The sequence below is a fragment of the Xiphophorus hellerii genome, chromosome 9, assembly GCF_003331165.1.
Source record: "Xiphophorus hellerii strain 12219 chromosome 9, Xiphophorus_hellerii-4.1, whole genome shotgun sequence".
Lineage (NCBI taxonomy): Eukaryota > Metazoa > Chordata > Actinopteri > Cyprinodontiformes > Poeciliidae > Xiphophorus > Xiphophorus hellerii.
The window spans coordinates 18607485-18627885 of record NC_045680.1 but is presented as its reverse complement, the minus strand read 5'-3'; the positions used below and the strand labels follow the sequence as shown (position 1 = coordinate 18627885).

The 20401-nt window shown below is 39.0% G+C and overlaps 1 protein-coding gene across 11 annotated transcripts in view; it reads right to left on the bottom strand.

Moving 5' to 3' along the window:
- Window positions 1-20103, bottom strand: part of celf5a (cugbp, Elav-like family member 5a) — a 237618-nt gene extending 217515 nt beyond the window's left edge. For 7 of the 11 annotated variants that reach the window (XM_032572037.1, XM_032572038.1, XM_032572043.1 and 4 more), the window contains exons 1-2: window positions 19609-20102; window positions 1261-1343 (exon numbers count right to left, since the gene is read on the bottom strand). In XM_032572037.1, the coding sequence (XP_032427928.1) occupies window positions 1261-1343; window positions 19609-19966 (441 nt within the window). In that variant the 5' untranslated portion in view covers window positions 19967-20102. Of the gene's footprint in view, window positions 1-1260; window positions 1344-19608 lie in introns of all 11 variants that reach the window. The other 4 variants (XM_032572040.1, XM_032572045.1, XM_032572041.1 and 1 more) reach the window with 2 other exon arrangements.
- Window positions 20104-20401: the final 298 nt, after the last annotated feature.

The following is a 20401-nucleotide window of genomic DNA, read 5'->3' as shown; positions in this document are numbered from 1 at the left end:
AATTTTAGAGATGTTTGTGACAAGGATTAGTGTAAATTCTCCTTATCAAAAATACTATATTAATATATAGTATTCATTGTCATTTAAGAGAAGTGGACACAAAAAAGTGAACTTTCTGTTTTTCAGAAATATTATGGTTCTTTTTGACCAGAATATTTCTTTTTGAAGGTTCACAATCTTGAATTTGTTTTGGTAGTCTTAATTTATGTTAGCAAATAGTTTATTGTTAGCATAAATTGTGATTAATAAAACAGATTCTTGTACTTTTCCTTTTTCCACCATTCCTGGGTGATGATGAATGCATTTTTAGAAATGACAAGTCACAAAATGAGAAAGACAAGAGCATTATTATAATGTACAGTATAAGACTGATTAAATATCAATCACAAATGTAAGATGTACATCTGGGAATTAGATAAATTTACTGAATAGGGTGCCAACGTAAACCTAAATCTAAAAACAAAAATAAAAGTCTTCTTTTTGTACAACACTGGTTCAGAAACTAAGTTCCCTTGAACGTAGCCCAGCACTACCGGGCAAGGAAAATTTTCATCACTTCTCTTCTTTCCTATTATTTAAAGGCAGTTCGAAAAACAAAACAAAAAAACCCAGAAAATGCCCTCTAGCCTCATGCTTGGTTAATTTGCAGGATAAATGAGACAAGGTGTTTTTCAAGGAAGCTACTGGAAATAAAGGGCTCTACATCAGTAGCTGTAGTCTCCTTCCAACTCTAAAATAGGACTTTTGGTTGAGTGTGCCAGGGTCTTTATGTCTTAGGGCTTGTGGGGTTTATAGTTATCTGTTGATGCAGCTTGGTATGACCCAATTGTCTTATTTCTGTCACTGTCTTAAACACTGATCCAACAGATGCATACGGCGCGCCGAAATGCACGGACAGCAAACAAAATGCAAAAATAAGATTAATGCCACTTCACAGGGTTTTATTGAACTCTAGACTCTGAACTACAGAGCTTTCTATTTCTATACCATTCTCTGCTTTTGGTTAAAAGGTATGAGGCAGAGAAGGTTCTGATCAATGCTTGAGAATATCCCCTTGAGGAGAGACACATGGAATAGCTGAAAACTGGCCTTCAAAAGGCTAGGCTATTGATTGAAAAGCTTTCCAAAGTGTTTTTCATCTCTGGTGACTACAGAAGGATAATACCGGCTGGTGTGCAGCCGGGTGCAGATGGCACCGCTGACCACCATGAAGGGGAGAGAGGAGGAGTCAATAGAGGAGGGAAAAAGACAAATACGTACCCCTGGCAGTGTTTTCTGTTCATGGAGGGCGTTTTGGGCCTTGATGGCAGACTCACGGGCGCAGTAGGTGAGGAATGCGCAACCTGAAACAAATAAATAGAACATGGCACACAGATCAGACTAAAACAGGAGTTTAAATCTCATAAATAGGCATAGTGATTACTAAATATACAAATTTGAATTTAAAAATGTAAACTGATAAAAATATATATATTGCAAAACACATTGTTTCATGGTCAGTCAAAATATTTGCATCCCACAAATATTCTTAGAATAAAGAAAATTTAACATTTGTACTCTCAAGGGAAGAAGGAAACAAAAAAAAAGGCAATTGTCAGGTGAGCCCAGCCTCCCTTTTCCCTTTGCTACGTCCTGCCCAAACCTCCATGCAAGCCATGCCATTGTCCTCCTCATCCTGAACAGCTCTGACAGCAGAGGAGGTAAAAGAAACAAGAGAGTGGAAAAATATTCAGAGGGACAGAAATAGAAAAAGAAAGACGAAGGAGACAAGCTCAGAGATGCAGGAGAAAGGGTTGGGTGGGGGTACTGCTGACAAGAGTCGAAGGCAGGTCAGAGACAGGTAAAACTTTGAGGTGAATTTCCGAGCACAACATGTCAAGTGTGCTGCCATGTTCTCATGAGCACACAGATATGAGCACATGTGAATGTGGAGTGATACGGGGCAAGTTTGACCACAGGTCTAGTGAATAGATGTGATCAGTCAAAAAAGGGAGAAAGAATAGAAATGCCTGCAGACTGAAAAACCTTTTTTTAAGAAAAGAACATCAGAAGAAAATTGTTCCTCGGCTCACATTTGCAAATTAATAAAATAAAACTCAAAACAAAAAAATACATTAAAAAAATGAAATTAATTCTCAAGTTAAAACTAATTGAAGTTCAAATCAAATTATTGACTGACACCAAATTTTGAAAAAAAAGGGAAATTTTTGTAAACCTCTTAAAGTTGTGATATCATTATTTTTTTCCTTTTGGTGGAGGAAATTACACAAGAAACATTGTATAAAACATTGATTTATATCACATTAACAAATTCAAACTTGTGATGGACCAACACCTGGCATACTATGTGTGTAACTCAGACTTAGACTTAGACTTATTTTATTGTTGTTGCACAAAGGCACGACAGTGAAATTGGCAATGAAAAGTCATCGCGTGTCCACCAGAGCACACAGGAAAACAGAAAAGCAAAAGAAAAAAAATAACAGATGAAGAGTGTAAACATCAATACGTCAAGTTATGTTTGCTGTTACGTCACTATTTCATTTCTTTTTCCAGATGCAACAGCTGCCTGTCTATCTGGAGATGAAATCGCAAAGCACTATAATTATTAGCTGAATTTATAAGAATCTATGTCAGGCCGACCTTCTGTTGGAGCCATTTCAAGCACTCAGTATGCCGAAGTGAGTCAAGTAATGACCATATCTGACATTTAAGAAGCACTAGCACAAAATTCAAAGCAGGGTTCATGCAGCATACTGCATTTTTACTGTCATGTTTCATAAAATCCAAAGAGTCAGTGTCGTTCTGGTTTAGGCTGAGATCACATCATCCATACTGCTATATCAGATGTGTAGAAAAATTATACTGGAGTTCATTTAAGCTGAATTTGCTTATTATCATGTGATATGCAGTTGTGTGATTGGGGCAAAAAGAACAAAATTATGAACTACTTAGTACCCTTAAATCACTTCATATTTACTCAGATACATTTATAAATGGAGGAAATGAGAATTTCCAATGTAAGGAATCCCATATCCAATCTAAACCAGTGCAGAGACTAAATGTAATTATATCACACATCTGTACACATTTAATACAATGAAAGGGAAAAGCAGAGCTGAGAAAAATAACCACAGAGGCAAAGAAATGTGGGAGAAAGGAGAACGAGTACTGAGGCAATCATTTTCGCCCTGACTATCTGGATAAATAGATTTGCTTGTGTTCTATTAATGAGGTTCATATGGGTCAGCATGCATCATATTTCTGCCACTCTGAAGATGGTTTATTAGCAGCCCTTGCATTCTGGATCTCATTTCATCAACCAAATGTATTCAGTGAGTGGTGATGTATTAAGTGTCTTTACACGGACAATATTCCAGTCCATTTTTCTTGCCTCATACAAGATCGCTTTTATTCATCCATGAACCATATTTCCTGTGCCTTAACAGAGTGTGGCTGTGTGTCTAGCGTAGCACTGACAGGAATGCCTGAAAAAGTTTTGTGGTTTTGTATGTGCTCTTCAAATTTTAATATTATGTGTTAAATATGAGGTTGTTTATTTTATGAAGTGTCAGCAAGCTGCTGGCTGTGAACGGCAGGCAGTAATGGAGTTTTTTAAGGGTCAGGACCTTGGAGGTCGCCAACTGTGACCCCGATGTCATCATCCCAGACCTCCTGTGTCCCAGCAGCCCTAACCTAATGATTTTCAATTGCCATCACCAAGTAAATCACTCAATTAACCACAATGCTCTTCAAAGGACTGTCACTCTTCTGCATCAGCGTGCAAAAAAAAAAAAAAAAAGCTAACACGATGCAAAAATCCTCAGTTTTGGGCTTGTTTGTTTCTTTAATCAGCGAGGGTAAAATGGAATGGCTCTATCAGGGCTCTTGGTTTTCTTCTTTCTCGTTTGGTCTCTCTGGGCTTGTTGTTGTTGACAAATGGTGCCCCTGTCTCTGAATACGAAACAAGTATTTTGCATTACAATCAGAAAGACGATTTATTTGTTAATGTGTAATGCATAGGGCTGTGCGAATAAATTAATAACAACCACAACACTGTGAAACAAAAGAGAAACATGAACTCCATTTAAATGTGATTCTGTGCTCTTTAATGTATGGCTTAATAAGAATTTGCAGGCCACAGGCAAAAAGGCTTTAACAACTCCATAATTGGAATCCAAACACGTACAAATTGCCAGAGCTGCGTTGCATACCAAATGCAGAAAGTGTGTGTGGGAGGGGGTGGAAGGGTGGGCATGATGAAATTGTTTGAAACACAACAAAAAAGCCACTGTAATCAAAGCCTGCTGACACAGCACCGGGGGAAGCCTTCTTACTGTGAGGAGATGATCCTCTGCATCATCTGACAGAAACCTAACACAGCTTTATCTCACACATTGATTTCAGCTCCGAGGAGAAGAAACTCTTTGCAATCCTTACCTCCTCTCTGCTCTCTCCACACTTGCCTCTCATCACCTACTGCAACTCCAGGTTTGGTACAAAAGAAATCTTCCGAATCTCACCATCTCCACTCTACTTAATTGGCATGTAATTAAAAGAGTGTTGTCTGGGAGACTGAGCAAAGTGCTCTTCCTTCACACGTGTCGTTCCAATTGTGGCATCCGCGCTGCACCCTTCGCCACTTTGTTCCCCTCAGAAAGCCAATTGTCACTGGCTTTTTGGATTATGACATTATATTTCAGCACAGAAGGTTTAAAATAGTAAAGAATGGCAACCCAGATCTATTTCCTATGTACACATTGTTATTTTGTGACTTCCTATTTTTATATTGACATGTTTTAAATTGTCCTGCTCATTGCACATTTCTTTGAATCTGAGTGTGCTATTTTTGATAACAGTATAGTGTTTTTTTTTCTCTAATTTATAAAGTTGCCCTTACTGTACAATTCTTATTTCTTATTTTTTGTTATTATGTTTTCCCTTGTGAGAATCTGCATGCTTCCATTTTGCCTCTCACTTTCCAGCTAGTACATCTATTCTGTTCTATTCTATTTTGTATTTGTAAACAAACATTTTTCTACCCAGAAATTTAAAAAGTGACAACTAATTTTTTGTTGGAGTATACTATGTTATTGGATTATGGGGTTAAAAAGCCCTAAAATTGTATTTAATTGTACAATGTTCTCAAAATATTGTATATGACCATATTTCCATCCCCGTTTTGGCCAGTTAATATAAAATATATAACAAATTAGGACCCCTGACAAAACTAAAAAAAAAGCTCATTAGTAGTCTCCTGGTAGTGGATACTGCATTACACATTAGTTACATGACGACTTATTAAAAGTAGCATAAAGTATATCACAAAATGTCTCATTGGTAGGCATAAATTTGAGTAATTTAAGTAGTGGACATAAGGCAAAATAGTGACCATTGCCCTGAACATGACTTCACGTACAGTACCTAAATAAATATAACTACAACAGCAAAATTACAGTAAAATAAGTGTATTAAAGCAAATTACTAAGAATACTGACTATGGATAAAAAAAACATCATTAGATGGTTTCTGTTTTGACAGAAGATGGTAAAAAGTTAAATGGGGAATTTTCAGCCTTAAAAGAACTCCAATACTTGACTCTGGTTGCATTTTCTGCACATTTTAACATGCTTTTAAACACTTTAAAGAATATTAATAACCATGATTAATTTATACAAAATAACAGCGATATTAAAATTTCATCTTAATATTACTTATCACAGAAATTGAACTGATATGCTCCAGAGTTAGCTCTTTGTGGCCATTGCAGTGATGCCCAAAAAAGGAGGGCATTATGTGACTTGACTTTTTTCAGCTTTATATCATCAAAAACATGCCTGGCAGGTAAAACTAATCAATAATTATTAAAATCAACTGATATGAAAAACTTATATTGTGATATGTTTTTCAGCCATATCGCTCAACCCTAGATTGTACATTTTATACAACATATAGCAGATGTAACATTTTAAATTTTAATATTATTCATCCAGTCAGTTGGGATTGTTGTCCTGTATCTATAAGCAGGTCCAAACTTTTATCAACTATCTCTATAGTTGATGAACCTGACTCATCACCGCATGGAGACGAAATTAATTGTGTTCTACTGAATAGTCAAATCTGATTGTCAATTTCCTATTTTCCCTTCACTTTTGGTATCTTCATTTCATCCATATTCTGTATCTTTTTGCCCAGAGGAGCCAAGCTACCCCAGTGTGAAAAAAAACGAAGTGTTAACTTGCTCTTGCCGCGGCATTTTCTTGGCCAGAAAGTGTGGATTTAGCACAAATAGAGCCAGTCCTGGCACTGATCTTGTCTGTTAGCTCTCACATCATTTGCACTTTTAGGAAAAGGCTCTCACTTTTGGTAAATGGTTCGCTTACATCGTTAATGGTCATGTGGGACTCTAGAGGAACTTAAGTGGGAAAGGAAGACGAAACACACATCGTGAGCAGTGAGACGATGTGCTGATGACCTGAGTCACTGCCAGACCTGAACACAGTTAGCTTACTGATGCAGGCTGATCATGAGGTGGGTCATCTGTTTGGTTCCAGGGAGCGTTGTAACAGATTGAATCAGTCCTTATGATCACAATATATACTGGATCTGACAATAAACTATGTTTCAGAGTGATAAAAGACAAATAAGTTTCATTAAGCGGAGCTTGGCAGGAACTTACCACACTGCTCTCAGTCATTCTTCCAAGAACAATATTTTCTCTGTCCTGGCCAAATGGGCTTGTAATGATGGTATAATAAAATCTGTAGCCTGGCAGAGTTTGTAAACCCTAATTAAAATAGACGCTCAACCTAAAGGAAGCCAGAAACTCTCCTCTACAAACATCTGTTGATCATGACTTCAAACCCAATCTTCTATCGCCCCTTCATCAGTCAGCCCATCCCGTTATCTGCTGCATCCAGCTTCAAAACATCCTTCATTTCTCTTCCCCTTACAGGACCCGCTCCCATTATCCCATCACCTTGAGCAGTAAGCTGGGGGACTATGAATCCTGCAGAGAAACCGAGAAGCTTCAATGTATATCATGAGGGTAAGAAATAGTCCCCTCACCCTCCGTGGTATTCTCTCTGACCCCTGAGTGCAGGATCTCATCCATTGATTTGTTGCTACTTGCTCTCACAGAGTATACTATCCTACTCGAATCAGTCAAACAGATCCATAAGGAGCACATCCCAAAGGAGTGACTGTGTTGGTATGAGTGTATTTACAGAATCTACCATATATATATGTAGATTTTTGGATGAATTGTTTGTCGAATAAATGCAGCAAACCTCCTGTACATATTTCAGGGTAAGAACAGAGATAAAGACGCCATCATATTCATCCATGTAGAGAAGTTCTCACAACTTCTCTGAATTTAGTTTACTGTTCTGAGGTTATATACTGTAGTTCTGTCCAGGCACAATTTGCACTTCATATATAATCAACCATTAAAAAATTTATTTCAAAAGTTGATATGTGTCAAGTCGTTTCTGATAAGAAAATAGTATTACTAAGCAGCTGATGCAGGCGACATCATATCTCACTGCAAATTTCCCATCCTCAAGTCAACTAAACCATCTTTTAATATGTGGCTTGATCGCAGGAGTCTTCCACTCGTCTGTAGCTTTACACTATTAAAGCGATTGCCCAATCTATAAAGACATCCAGCGAACTGCATCCCGGACGAGCAGGCTAATTGACACTGTTAATGGATGGAGTTTCTTGTGGCTGTAAATAATGTGTAGGTTCACACTTACTGCCTCCCGCTGTGTTACTTCTGGGAGGTCAACAAGAGTTTACCTGCCAAGTGCCGTCTCTCCAAGCCGTTGTTCCTCCCTCTCTTCCTCCCTCCCTCCAAGGCTGCCCCAGCCAAGGGATTTACAGAAATCAATAAAAGTTTCTCTAAGCCGTTGCCTGATTCAAAGTCAGAAAACTACATCTCCCCGTCTTTATGAACTGGAACAACCACTCACAAAAACAAACAAAAATGCAACTAGGAAATAGTAAGAATCTTTTTTTGTTGTTGTTCGGTTATCCCTATTTATCATATGCCATCCATTGTATTATACTGTATAACACAGTGCAAGAATATGTCAAACTGTTGTAACATCCTTGTGTAATGTCTCTGATTTGCATATTAGACATAATATGCCAAATGATTCCTTTCCTCTTACTAGAGGTGAAAGACAGTACAGCCTTTGAGACAGATCAATAGATCTTAGACAAGCTAAAATCATAGATGACTGGCAGCTGCAAAATGACTGCAGACTAAGAGAAGGCTCAGGTTCTAAGCCCCTTTGATTTTACAAATTGAAAGTTACCTTAAAAGACACAGCTTCAAAGGCCCAGAAGGTGCATGGACAGACTGGTTGCAGGAGGAGTACGGAGGGAAGGCATATGTCTTTCCTCCTCATCTATCTGTAGTATGTCTAACCTACTTATGTGTTTATAATAGCTATCATGAGAATGGACTGCTAGAACAAAAAGAGCTTTGTCTCGGTAGTTTAAATTTATGTCAGAGACCTTTATTTGTTAATCTGTTCTTAATTTTCGTTTTCTTTATTGCCTATATTCTCAAACTCTAGCACAAGTACAACTGATGTAGGGCCAAATGAAATCCATTTTATTTTTAATCACTTTCATAGTTTTTATTTGTCTGATTTCCACTTTTTCCATTCCACTTATATTTATTAACCAAAAAAAAGTGTGTAATTATGGAGTGGATAAAAACGATTTAGCAAATCAATAGCCAGAGATCTACATTTACTATAATTCAAGTTTCACAAATATAACAAAATGTTGTGGTTCAGCAGAGCATTGAATGACGGGTTCAGCAGACGCTTCGATTAAGCAACGAAGCGGTATCTCCTTCCTCCCCTGTCTTAACTAGTGGCAATGTCAGGCCTTCTTTTTTAAAGAACTAACTATTTAGTAATTAAATAGTTATTCTGACTAAACGAGGCATTACCAAACCATAGTAAGGCAGGTTAGGTATAAACGACCCCTGCAAAAGGAAAAAGCTACATCTACTCATATGTAGTTATTGCTACACCAGGCATCATATACAGGATGCATTGCCCTGTCAGTCACAACCCAAGGGGGTTGTGTGCTTATATTAAAATCTTCAGATTAAAGCCTAAAGCTGTCTCCTTTAATAAACAAATTTAAAATTCTTCTCTTTTTTCCCCAAGCAATATGTAAAACAACATGCTGTACTCCTGCATAGTGATATGTTTACCTAAAATGTATACTGTCCAACCTTCCTGACTTTTTATTTATTTATCTCATGTCACCGCTGGAGCTGAAGAAGACTAATGATTACCTCTAATGGTATGACTAACAAGCAGGCACAAGGGTGTTAATTGCATCGACTTAAATTTCCTACAAACCACATTTAGCCCAGAGGATACCAGAAATACTGTTCTCCTAATGAAGATGTGACGATAGATAGACAGACAGACAGACAGACAGACAGACAGACAGACAGACAGACAGACAGACAGACAGATGCTAATAAGACATAGGAACCTGTTATCCATTAATTAGTTTGAGTCTTTTTTTTTTAAATTAAATCCGATCTTCTGCTGAACATCAAATCTCAGATCAGGTTCCACGTTGGAACTTGCATAAAGTCCATATACTCTGCTCATTAAACTAAATTAATATTGGATGATGAAGAAAGAAACACAAATTCCATCTCTCATCTTTCTCCTCAACACAGTCTGGCAAGCAGCTTGCTTTCATCACAGAGTGAAACACGGGAAAATATGAGGAAAAAATGCAAATGTGACATATCTCTGGTACAAAGCCTCAAACCAGAAACTGTTTGTTGCAGGATGGATGGATGGATGGATGGATGGATGGATGGATGTGGATGGATGGATGGATGTGGATGGATGGATGGATGGATGGATGGATGGATGGATGGATGGATGGATGGATGGATGGATGGATGGATGGATGGATGGATGGATGGATGTGGATGGATGGATGGATGGATGGATGAAAAATACAAGGAAAAATGATGGAAAGGGCTAGGAAACAGCTCTGTCCCCCATAGCTTCTCACACAGTCTCTCCCCTTTTATTCTTGTCCTCTCTCTTTCAGAGCGGAGTGCGGGAGCAGTTTTTTGGGTAACGCTGGCAGGCAGTCAGTGATGTCATGCCAGCAGTGCAGCGATGCCAGCTTAACCTATTTTACCACAGAAATATCACACAGTTCCTATTTATAGCACTGCTGAACAGCATGCATCTTCTCACTTCCTGCATGGACCGGAGGATGCACAGACAAGTCTTTTTTTTTACTTGATACGTTTCGTTGGAGCATTGATCTGTACATAATTCCTACTTGTGATAAATGTGTTTAATTTAATTCAAGAAAGATTATCTGTGTTGTCAAAATTGCAACATACATGTTTTTCAACTAATTAGTTATTATGGAATAAAATTAAGTCTAATGAGGAACATTAATTGGCGCCGGTAGTTTTAGTGGTAATATTTGGATTATTTCAAACTGCTGCTATGAGGAGCTCCTCCCCCTCCACCATCCATGCATCCCGTGCCCTGTGCCAAAATGCCACTCACCCTGTGTGATTTGCCCTATGTGTCCCAAACTGAACCATCACTCCTTTCTCCCAAAGCCTCAGGATAAAAGCTGCCATTTGTTTCTGCATCTCTTGACAAACACTTCATCTTTTCCCCCCTCCACTTATCCATCTGCCCATACAGCCATTGTTCTGTGCCATGTGTCTGTCTGTCATTTGCCTTTTGGGCCCCCACCCCTTCCTCTGCATGCATGTGCCCAAGCACGTTGTCCAATTCCTCTCCGTCACACTGGGCTATGTGACAGAGAAGGATTGGTCGGCGGTGCTGAGGCATATCCACAAAGCATTGTGTTTACATGCACTCTCAGGCAGATACAAGTTCGACATTCAAGCATTGTTCATTCGCGCCAACATCAAGGGCTCAACCGTTTGGCAATCAGAAACATGTGACAGCTTGACTAATCTGTGATTGTTTTTTTGGCCAAAACATGGGGGTTAGCAAGCCCTCCAAGGGCAAAGCACTATAAGGCAAGACAAATAACTTATTATTTTTCCAGGCTTGAACAAGGCTTTATCGCATGAGTTCTCCTGAACTGTTCCAAAATGGAGAAGGATTATCACAAAACACTGCCTTAAAATCTTCTCTCTTGCCCCATCCCCCTTATTTTATTTTCCTGTTAGAATGAATCAGCGCATCGCCAGGCTCAAACACAACTGTAGCATTAAACAACATCAACCCTTCCTGCTTTGGCCGCACCTTTTTTTCTTCCCCCTTTACACACCATGTTATAAGACCACAGTCTGCTATGTTGGCCACAGTGCTCTGCAAACAAAACATATAGGCAGCAAGCTTCTATGTCTCAGTCAACTCTACCTATAAAAACTAAATGTGAACCAAAACAGATTCAAAACAATTCAGTTCACACTCTTCATTGTGGCAGGTCCACCTCTAGAAAGTTGTCAGAGGGATGGGCAGAACTACACAAAGCCACAGCAAGGTTTCTGGAGTTTCATTACGCTATTTTCTTATTTAGAGAGGTCGTCAGTTCCCCAAAGGTTTTTCCTATGATCTAAATCTGGGGGCTGATATGTCCAAGGAGGAAACCATGTGTGTCTGGGAAGCTATTATGTTGATTTGGCCATCTATTTTGAATTGCCATTTTGTTAAAAATCCCATTTTAGGTTTTTTTTAAAACATTTTTTTTGGCAGACCACCAGAGTATTATTAAAAACTTTGCGGGATTTCAATAAGGTCCCCAGGGCCTTTGGAAGACACCAGCCCACAGCAGGACAGATCCTTTATTGTATGAGAGTGTGCATTAGAGTGCTTAATGCAGTATAAAAACAGTAGTAATGTCATTAAGAAACTATTATTTTTCTTTACAATGAACCCAAAGCAAAAAAAATTAAACACTGCTAAATATTTCTTATAAATCATTTCACTAATATTATCGCCTCTTGTAGGTTTTCTTAATATCCTGAAGCCTTAGTAAAATGTTTTCTGGGAGTTCACCACAGAGTGCCTAATAGGGGTAGCCATTCAGCCCTCCATCAATTCATTAAATCATAATGAGCATAGGGTTTTTAAATTGTCATTCAAACCAAGAAACGAGTATTTGAGGCTTCTTCAAAGGCCAAAAAATAAATAAAAAATCTCCAAAGAACTTGCTATACGCACAAGTGATTGACATTTCATAAATAAGTCTCTCTGATAAAAGTTTTTTTTTTTATGTTATTTCTTAGACATGTTTGCACATGTACACATGCCCATCCATGCTTCAGGCACCCATTAAGAGCAAGCATATTCCACAAAGGTCATGGAATACCAGTCCTTACAACGTGCTGAAAGTGTTATATACTGCAAGCCATAATAAATGTTGCATTGGAGCAGAAAATCAATCCACCTGAAGGCTCTCTCAGTTAGAGATTAACAGAGAAAAAAGATGCGTAAGAGAGAATAAAAGTCAGGTGAGTCTGGTGTGCAGACGTTAACTTCCACCATTGCTTTTCCTCGTCGGCATCTGAGATTGCCAATCTCTATGGGGAAAACAGCAGAAACAAGCAAGGGAGAGGGAGAAGGTGAGGCAGCGCGCCTCATCCTGAACTCAGGACCCATAGCGCCTGTCAGTACTCGTTGAGCTGCTGCATTTTTTATGAGGAAAACCCTGTTGCTTATTACAATATTTACAGGCATTTAAAGATTGCAAAGCGAGTGTTTTTACTGCTTGGCTCAGTGACTTTTGCTCACCAGCCCTGACATAGGTTTTTATTCCACATTAGCTAAATTAAATCACTGCACATAACTGCATGAAGTCTGAAACTAGCCCTTCCTCCCATGTGCTAAACAAAAAGTCAGAAGAAACGCTAAACAGTATGGACATTATTTCTTCTTCAAATCTTTATGAAATGGCTGTGCTCCTACAACCTAACCAGTAATGTTTAAAGGACCACACAAGTCAGATGTCTATTAAATCTGGATTATTACTGAATGCAGCCCATCTGTAAAGAGACATTAGATCAGTGTCAATCCATGAGAAAAATGTAGTAAAAATGAATATTGTTCTGTTAGAAAGTCATTTAGCAAAGCTGCAAACAGACTAATGGCACCTTGGATTTATCTCAGAAGTATAGGATCTCATATTTGGGAATCACATCAGACCCGAGCCCGCACATTTTAGTTTCACACTAAAGAACCAGAGGTGTTGGATAATATTGCTCTGAGGGATTATGGTAGCTACCATTAGTGTTGGATGCCAAACCATATTTGTCACTGTTCTATGACTTGAAATGGCAAAAAGACATATTCACGATTTGCTCACTTCAGGAGTTGTTCTCCGCTATTTATCTGACTTAGGTCTCACAAATTTTCTTTTCCCAGCACAAAAATAAACGACAAATAAAAGTAATAAGTTAAACTGAATGAACTAGTAAGGTAGCTAGCCATATATTCTTGGTGATAGGCTTATTATCTGCAAAACATCTTTTTAGTATCTTTGCCATCAGCAGTTTTGCTCCATTCATATGAGACTTCTTTGGATGCTTCTTTCCTGCAGTGACACTCCATGATTGAAAGTACTTTTCTGAAATCTATTCTGGTCGACTGTCAAAATTTGTGAATGTGAGACTTCAATGAATATTATTATTATTATTTATTATCAATACGTTATTTTGGTTTTAATCAGGGGTGATAACCTCTCCCATTAAATAAATCAGACATTCCAAAAAAGATCAGATTCAAAGAATTATGGTTTAGGATAAAATCTTCAGAAAATAATGTGCAACTAAATCTAATTATTTGTGTGAATTCAGCAGTTTTTGGATTACTTAGCTCCAACAATTTATCAAAAATATTTAAATATTAGGAGAATAAAGTGCTGTAAAGCTACAACATACTGGAATTAGGTTTGGAAAATCGGCCAAAAATTATTGAAGGCGCAAATTGAACAAAAATTAGGAAAAGATAACATTTTTCAATAATCAAATTGCTATTTGTTGGTCAATGTTTTGTAACCAAGAAAAAAAAATGCGTGTTTGAAACAAGGAGTAGCTTGAATAAATCTGAATTGAATATTAACTTTTGCTTTGCAACTGGGTTGTCTTGGTACACAGAGCCTGCCGCCTGTCACCTGCAAATAGCCTGCTTCCTTTGCAGCAGTCTATGTGAAATGTTAACATACGGCATAGTGACAGACATATAGGCTTTTGCACATACATGCACACAAGTATTTATGCCACACGGCTGGTATAGGCAGATTTGAGCGAGATTTGGGTGAGAATGCTTCTGAAGTTCAGATGTGATTCAGCGATACAAAACCCTGTTCTAAGAGACACCAGTTTCAGTAATGCATTACATAATTAACACAATGCAACAGTACCTTTATGCAATGTGCATGGACAATCTATGCCACATCTACAGTTTTATTTATGATCTGTGAGTTTGCCCCATCTGTTTCCTCAGGGGGGGATGCTGTCCTACAACACTACCATGATCTTTGACACTTACCATAAGGCGCACACATTATGGACAAGAACATGGATTCAGATTTGTTATTAAAGATAGAAAGGTTGCCTTAAAAAGCAGAGCCTCAGTCTACAAACTCCATTGTGCAAACTTATAACTGCATTCTCAAAATACCCTATTATGTGGTTTTGGCAAATATAATGTGTGGAAATTATTCTGTTATTTCTCTGTCTTTTCAGGGAGCAAATCGCCGAGAAACCCTATCTATCAGACTCGCTCGGAGGAGGGGGAAAAAAAAAATAACTTGAATAAATATTTCATCAGATTATTCCGTGATTTAATATGCTTCTGCTTGGCTGTGGTCTACGGCAATACCTCCATTTATAAATGCATTAACAGAATGATAGCCGACACAAGCTTAATATTGATATCAGGTTTGCCTTGGCCAGCGAATTGGAGCAACTCAGGGAAGGTTTGTCTGTCTATCTGCTGAGCCGAATCACGTATGCTCTTTCACTCTGATGTGATTGCGTGTTACTTAACTGCATGAGGGGAGCTCGTGGGGCATAATCTGTCCAGAGACGTTTGCTTTCCATAAATACATCCGCTTTTTCATGCCAGGGATAGTAAATTGGTGAAATAAACAAAACAGATGCAAACGAGGGGAAAAAAAAGAAAGGAAGGAAGGAAGTTGAGGATCTAGAACACTTTAAAAAAACAACCTTAGTTCTGCATATATGCATGTGCATAAATGTCTAAGAGTGTGCTCTGCATGTGCTATAAACATAAGCTAATTAGAGCCAAAGGGAGAAGTTTCCACCGTGTGATAAATTCAACATCAGGAAATCCTCTACCTATTAATACCGGCTGGGCGACAACAATTGGCAGGCCATTGACAGCGTGGGCAGAATTAATCATTTGAAGAGGCAGACTGGACTGAATTTTTAATTGGGAGAGGCAGCCACTGTTTAGGGAGGCAACCAACTGATCACCCAGGAGACCGCTGCTTCAGACAATGCACATTTGCTAATCCTCTTGAGTCAAGTTATTATGGCCATGCATTATTATCACGCTTTACAAACTAATTCCATGTTTTCCCCCATGGATTACCAAGAGGAAAAACAGTTGAAAAAAGATGAAAGGAAAGTAACAAATATGGAGAGTGCATCGGAAATGAAACAAAAATCAAAATGACAGAATGCACAGCATTTAGGATAATGAAAACAAATTTGTGCATCTAGTACTGTCCATCTGAGTGTTTGTCAGAGTTAATGCACCTCTTAGAGAGGGCGCTGTCCCTGTCTCTCCATCAGGATGCATGCTCCATAATCCCATTCTGCCTAACAGCATGATTAACTCTGAAAGATCACTGACATATTAGGGTTTGATTGTGTATTGTTAATTGTGTGGCCAGGCATCATTACATTCTAAGACATTTAATTTGATGAACCCTACTTATCTTGTATTAATTAGTTGTTTGCAAGCTTCTGAATGGGGATAAATATTCACTTTGAAAAGTAGATTTGAAATTATACGTTGCATTAAATCAGGGAGATGACCTCAACTCAATATCTTTCTGTTTATATATTTTATTTAAATATGCCACGTTTGTTTACCGATAAACAAAATTACACATCTAAATTACAGAAATAAGGTTTTTTTTTGTTTACAAGTTAAAACATGGATTGTCCAATTAACATATTATATATAATACTTTATATTTCTTATAATACTAAGAAATCAGAGAAAACCCTTTCAAAACACAAACACACACACCCCCACACACATAAAAATAAAGATTTTTATGACACTCTATCATAAAAATCTTATGATAGCAATAGGTTACACACACACATATGATAGTATAGGTGCGTGCGTGCGTGTGTGTGTGTGATGTGTGTGTATGTATATGTACACATATATATGTCAAACCAAAGTGTCGAGCTGCATGTATAACAGTCTGAACCTTTTTTTGGACAAAATTTACTCAGCAGCCAAATACTGCAATCATTACGCAACTCCAGGCAATGATATTGTAGGGTATACACAGCCCGACACGCGCCCCCACACACACACACATAAAATAAACACATGCCCACGGATGGCAAATGAAGGCTACATTGAAAAAATAAATCTTTCTTTTCTACAAACTGACATCAAATATTGCCTCACATTTCAGCAGGGAAATAAAGGGTCTGATGGCGGTATTCAGCTTCAACCTTTCGTATCCGAATGAAACGGGGACTCAGTACGACTGTTCCGAGGCGGTTCTGGACACACTGACCAATCTCACTTAATCTAACTTTCACATTTTGACAGCAACTTCTCAGACCACAAATAACCAATGTTTGCAAATGACATTTATGTTATATATATAAATTATATACTGTATGTGCTGGTGCTTAATGCACAGACTTTTACCCAAAGTCCCAAACTGCTTTACCTTAATGATAGTAAGTAATTATGCTCCTTAAATGTGCCTATTTTTAAAAACTGAAATTAATTTATTTCAGAAGCAGCTGAATCGGTCGTTCTTGTCATTGAGAGAAAGTGTAACAGCTGACTTTCAGCGAGTTTTCGCACAATGTGCAAAATCCTGTAGGGGTAAGGGAAGAACTACATTACTTTCTGCTCCACAATGAAGAAAACTCAAGTCACTATGATATTCTTTCCTCACATCTTATTAAAATGACTTTAAAAGGGTGGGAATGGTTTAATAGAACTTTTGTTTAACAGTTTTAAAACCAAAAGTTTTCAAAAATTGTTTAAATATGCTTAGTTATAGCTATTCAGTTACTTTTACAAAAGTAACTGACCAAGAAAAACCTTATGACAGCTTGAGGTTATGCTAATAACTTAAAGTATGACTATTTTAGAACTGAAGTGGGTGCCATTACGTTTCAATGTGTGTACCACTTTAAACCTGCAACCCAATTATGAAAAAGCAGTGGTGTTGTAAACCATAGCAAATATTTCACTATCAAAGTTCTGCTGCTGCCCAAAGGACATCATTCCTCTTGTCCTTCCCCAGCAGGCGACATATACAATCATCTTAAAAGATATGTCGATACATGGGCCAAGTTTTTAGCTCCTCAAAATCCGAATCATCTTTCAACCTGAAAACGCTGGATTGCTCTATCCAGACTAGTGGCTAGTCTCTGACTCAAGAGAGGTGTTTAAGTATCTTGATTTCTTTCTTAATAAATGATAACAGGATGGTGCAGAAGGTGAACAGATGAATTCAAGTCACATCTGCAAACATGACATTATTTCGGTGCACCCCTATGTCTCCCAGTCTATGTTTTGACTCATCTGTGGTCAAGAGATATGAATAATATCTACAAGGGCAAAATCCAGGAGACTTAATTGAGCCTCCCTGTAGAGTGGTTGAACATGGGGAAAAAACTTGAGCTTTAAGAAGAGCCACTGCTCCTCCACATCAAAAGAAGTCAGTTGAGTTTTTTTTTTTTTTGGGGGGGGGGGGGGTCTGATCAGGATTCCTCCTGGGTGCCTTGCTTCATAGGTTTTCAGGGCATGTCCCACTGAGATGAGACCCAAGGGCAGACCCAGAGCCCAGTGGATGAACTGTATATCTTCTCTGACCAGAGAATGCCTTGGGAGTGAGCCCCCAGAATGAACCGTGGAGTGCCACTGGGCATATCTGGGCCTGCCTTCTTAAGTCAAGTCAATAATTTATTGTCAGTGTGATAAACATCACGGGGCTGCACGGTGGAGCAGTTGTTAGTACTGTTGCCTTGCAGCAAGAAGGTTCTGGCTTCAAATTCAGACATGTTGCTACCTCTTGACCAGGATTCCCTTCAAAAAAAGAGATTTTTAATCTCAATGGGACTTCACTGGTTAAATAATGATTAAATAAAATTTTTAAAATGACTTTCCGGTCCATCACAGGGATTCTAGGTTTCTCTCACAACCCTAAAAACATTATTGTTATAGGTTAACTGATTACTCTAAATTGCCCTTAGTTGTGAGTGTGTGCATGCATGGTTGTTTGACCTGGGGCCCTTTGGGCTGCTCTGTGATAAACTGCAGACCTGTCCAGGACGTACACCCAACATACTGGAGATAGGCACCTACAACACTCTAATTTACAATGCAAGTCATAGCGGATGGATGGATGTGTATCCTTGTTCCCATTGCAGCTGCGATCCTGTAAAAGCCTTAAACTCTGTATGCACTGATGAAAATTTAAATCGAAGGACGTCTAATCAGAACAGTCTAAATGCCAAAGATTATTCCAAGTAGTTTTGCTTTCCGTGTGCTGAAAATAAAATTTGATTTTGATGTCCAACATGTAGAGTGGACGTGGGAGTTTGCTCTGAACACATAAGCTCACAGTAATGTCTTCCTAAACAACTTTCATTGGGCCTTAGGAGGACGGAAGTTGTCACTGTCGCCTGCACAGTGTGGGCAGAGTGAATTTACATCCCCTCCGCTGCTGGCCTCGGCTTCCCCACTTCAGCCGAGGCAAGCGCAGTCGGCATCACAATCTCCGTGGCAGCGTCCGTCATCTTGTGACAGTTCCTGCGCCCTTCGGAGACACTGTAGAATTACACAGATTTAGCTGTGACGGCTCTGCGCCCGGCCCCAACTCCCACTCCCACGCGAAGGGATGTTAAAGAAAGCATGTGAATGAATAAATGATGCCGTCCCTCCGCAGACAAAAAAAAAGATGGGACTGGCAAGGGAAGGCTCTTTAAAAATGCATCCTTTTCGAGCGCCTCTGCCCCACTTTAGGAGCGCAAAGAAACACTCTTCGATTACAAAACAAAAACAACAAAAAACCCTGTAAGGAATTGTTCGTGAAAGAGAAGCGCTCATAATAATGGAGGATGTATTCTGACATATTGAATTCTATGAGAATATAAACGCTGAAAAATCGAGTTGTAACAGACGCATCTAAAAAATATTGGGGGAAACCAGGGGAATAATAGAAGCCTCTCAACTGACAAATTGTTTGGACCAAATGTAAAAATGAAAAAAAAAAAATTAAAGTCGCATTAGAAAAGACATAAGCTAAATATCACAAGCGATATTAGGAAATTATAAAGTGGTGTTCGCGACCGTATGTGGCGCGACACGTTACCTTTGTGCATGCCGGTGTATCGGTCCTTGAGAACTGTCAGTTCGTGGATTTTCCCAAACTGTTCAAACAGGGGTTTCAGGTCTTTTTCCTCCAAGTTCCTCGGTATCTGCCCGATAAACAGCTTAATGGCATCTTGGTCTTTCATGTTGCCGCTCTCCGGATGAATTGAAATGGGTTCTGACCCGTTCATGGGTTTCGGGAATGTGAGCTGAGGGTACTGGTGCTGATGTGGGAGAAGTAGTAATGGTTGGTGGGTCGGTGGTGCCCCCGGTCCGGTGAAAACCAGGCTGGAGTGAGCGGGCTGGGACTGCTGTGGATGGTGCTGCCTTCTTGTTTCAGTCTGAGTGAATCTGGCCATTCTGAGCTGGGAGCAGAGTGGATAATAATGACAACACACACACGCACACCCACCGATACACACACACACACACACACACACGCTGCGAGAGAGCAAGCACTCAGCTGGAAACCAGGCTGACTTTCTATCCAACACACAACGCACCCGCACACACAGCAGAGAGCATAGGGGGGTAATATTCGAGGGAATAAGAGCACTGAGGCGATATTGGACGCTCTGGAGCGACACCCAGTGGTCTTTAAGAAGAAGGCAACTTTTACGGAGGAAATTGTGAAAAATGCACCCTAGCGAAATGTCCAAAAGCTTTTCTTTGAAAGCTGATGTGCTAAAGGTTTTGGAAGACATCACTGTCCGTCGGGCCTGGATTTTGTTCCTCGTGGTAATTGCATAGTGAATGAATGACTCACTGGGTGTGTTGAAAAGATAACTTCTTAT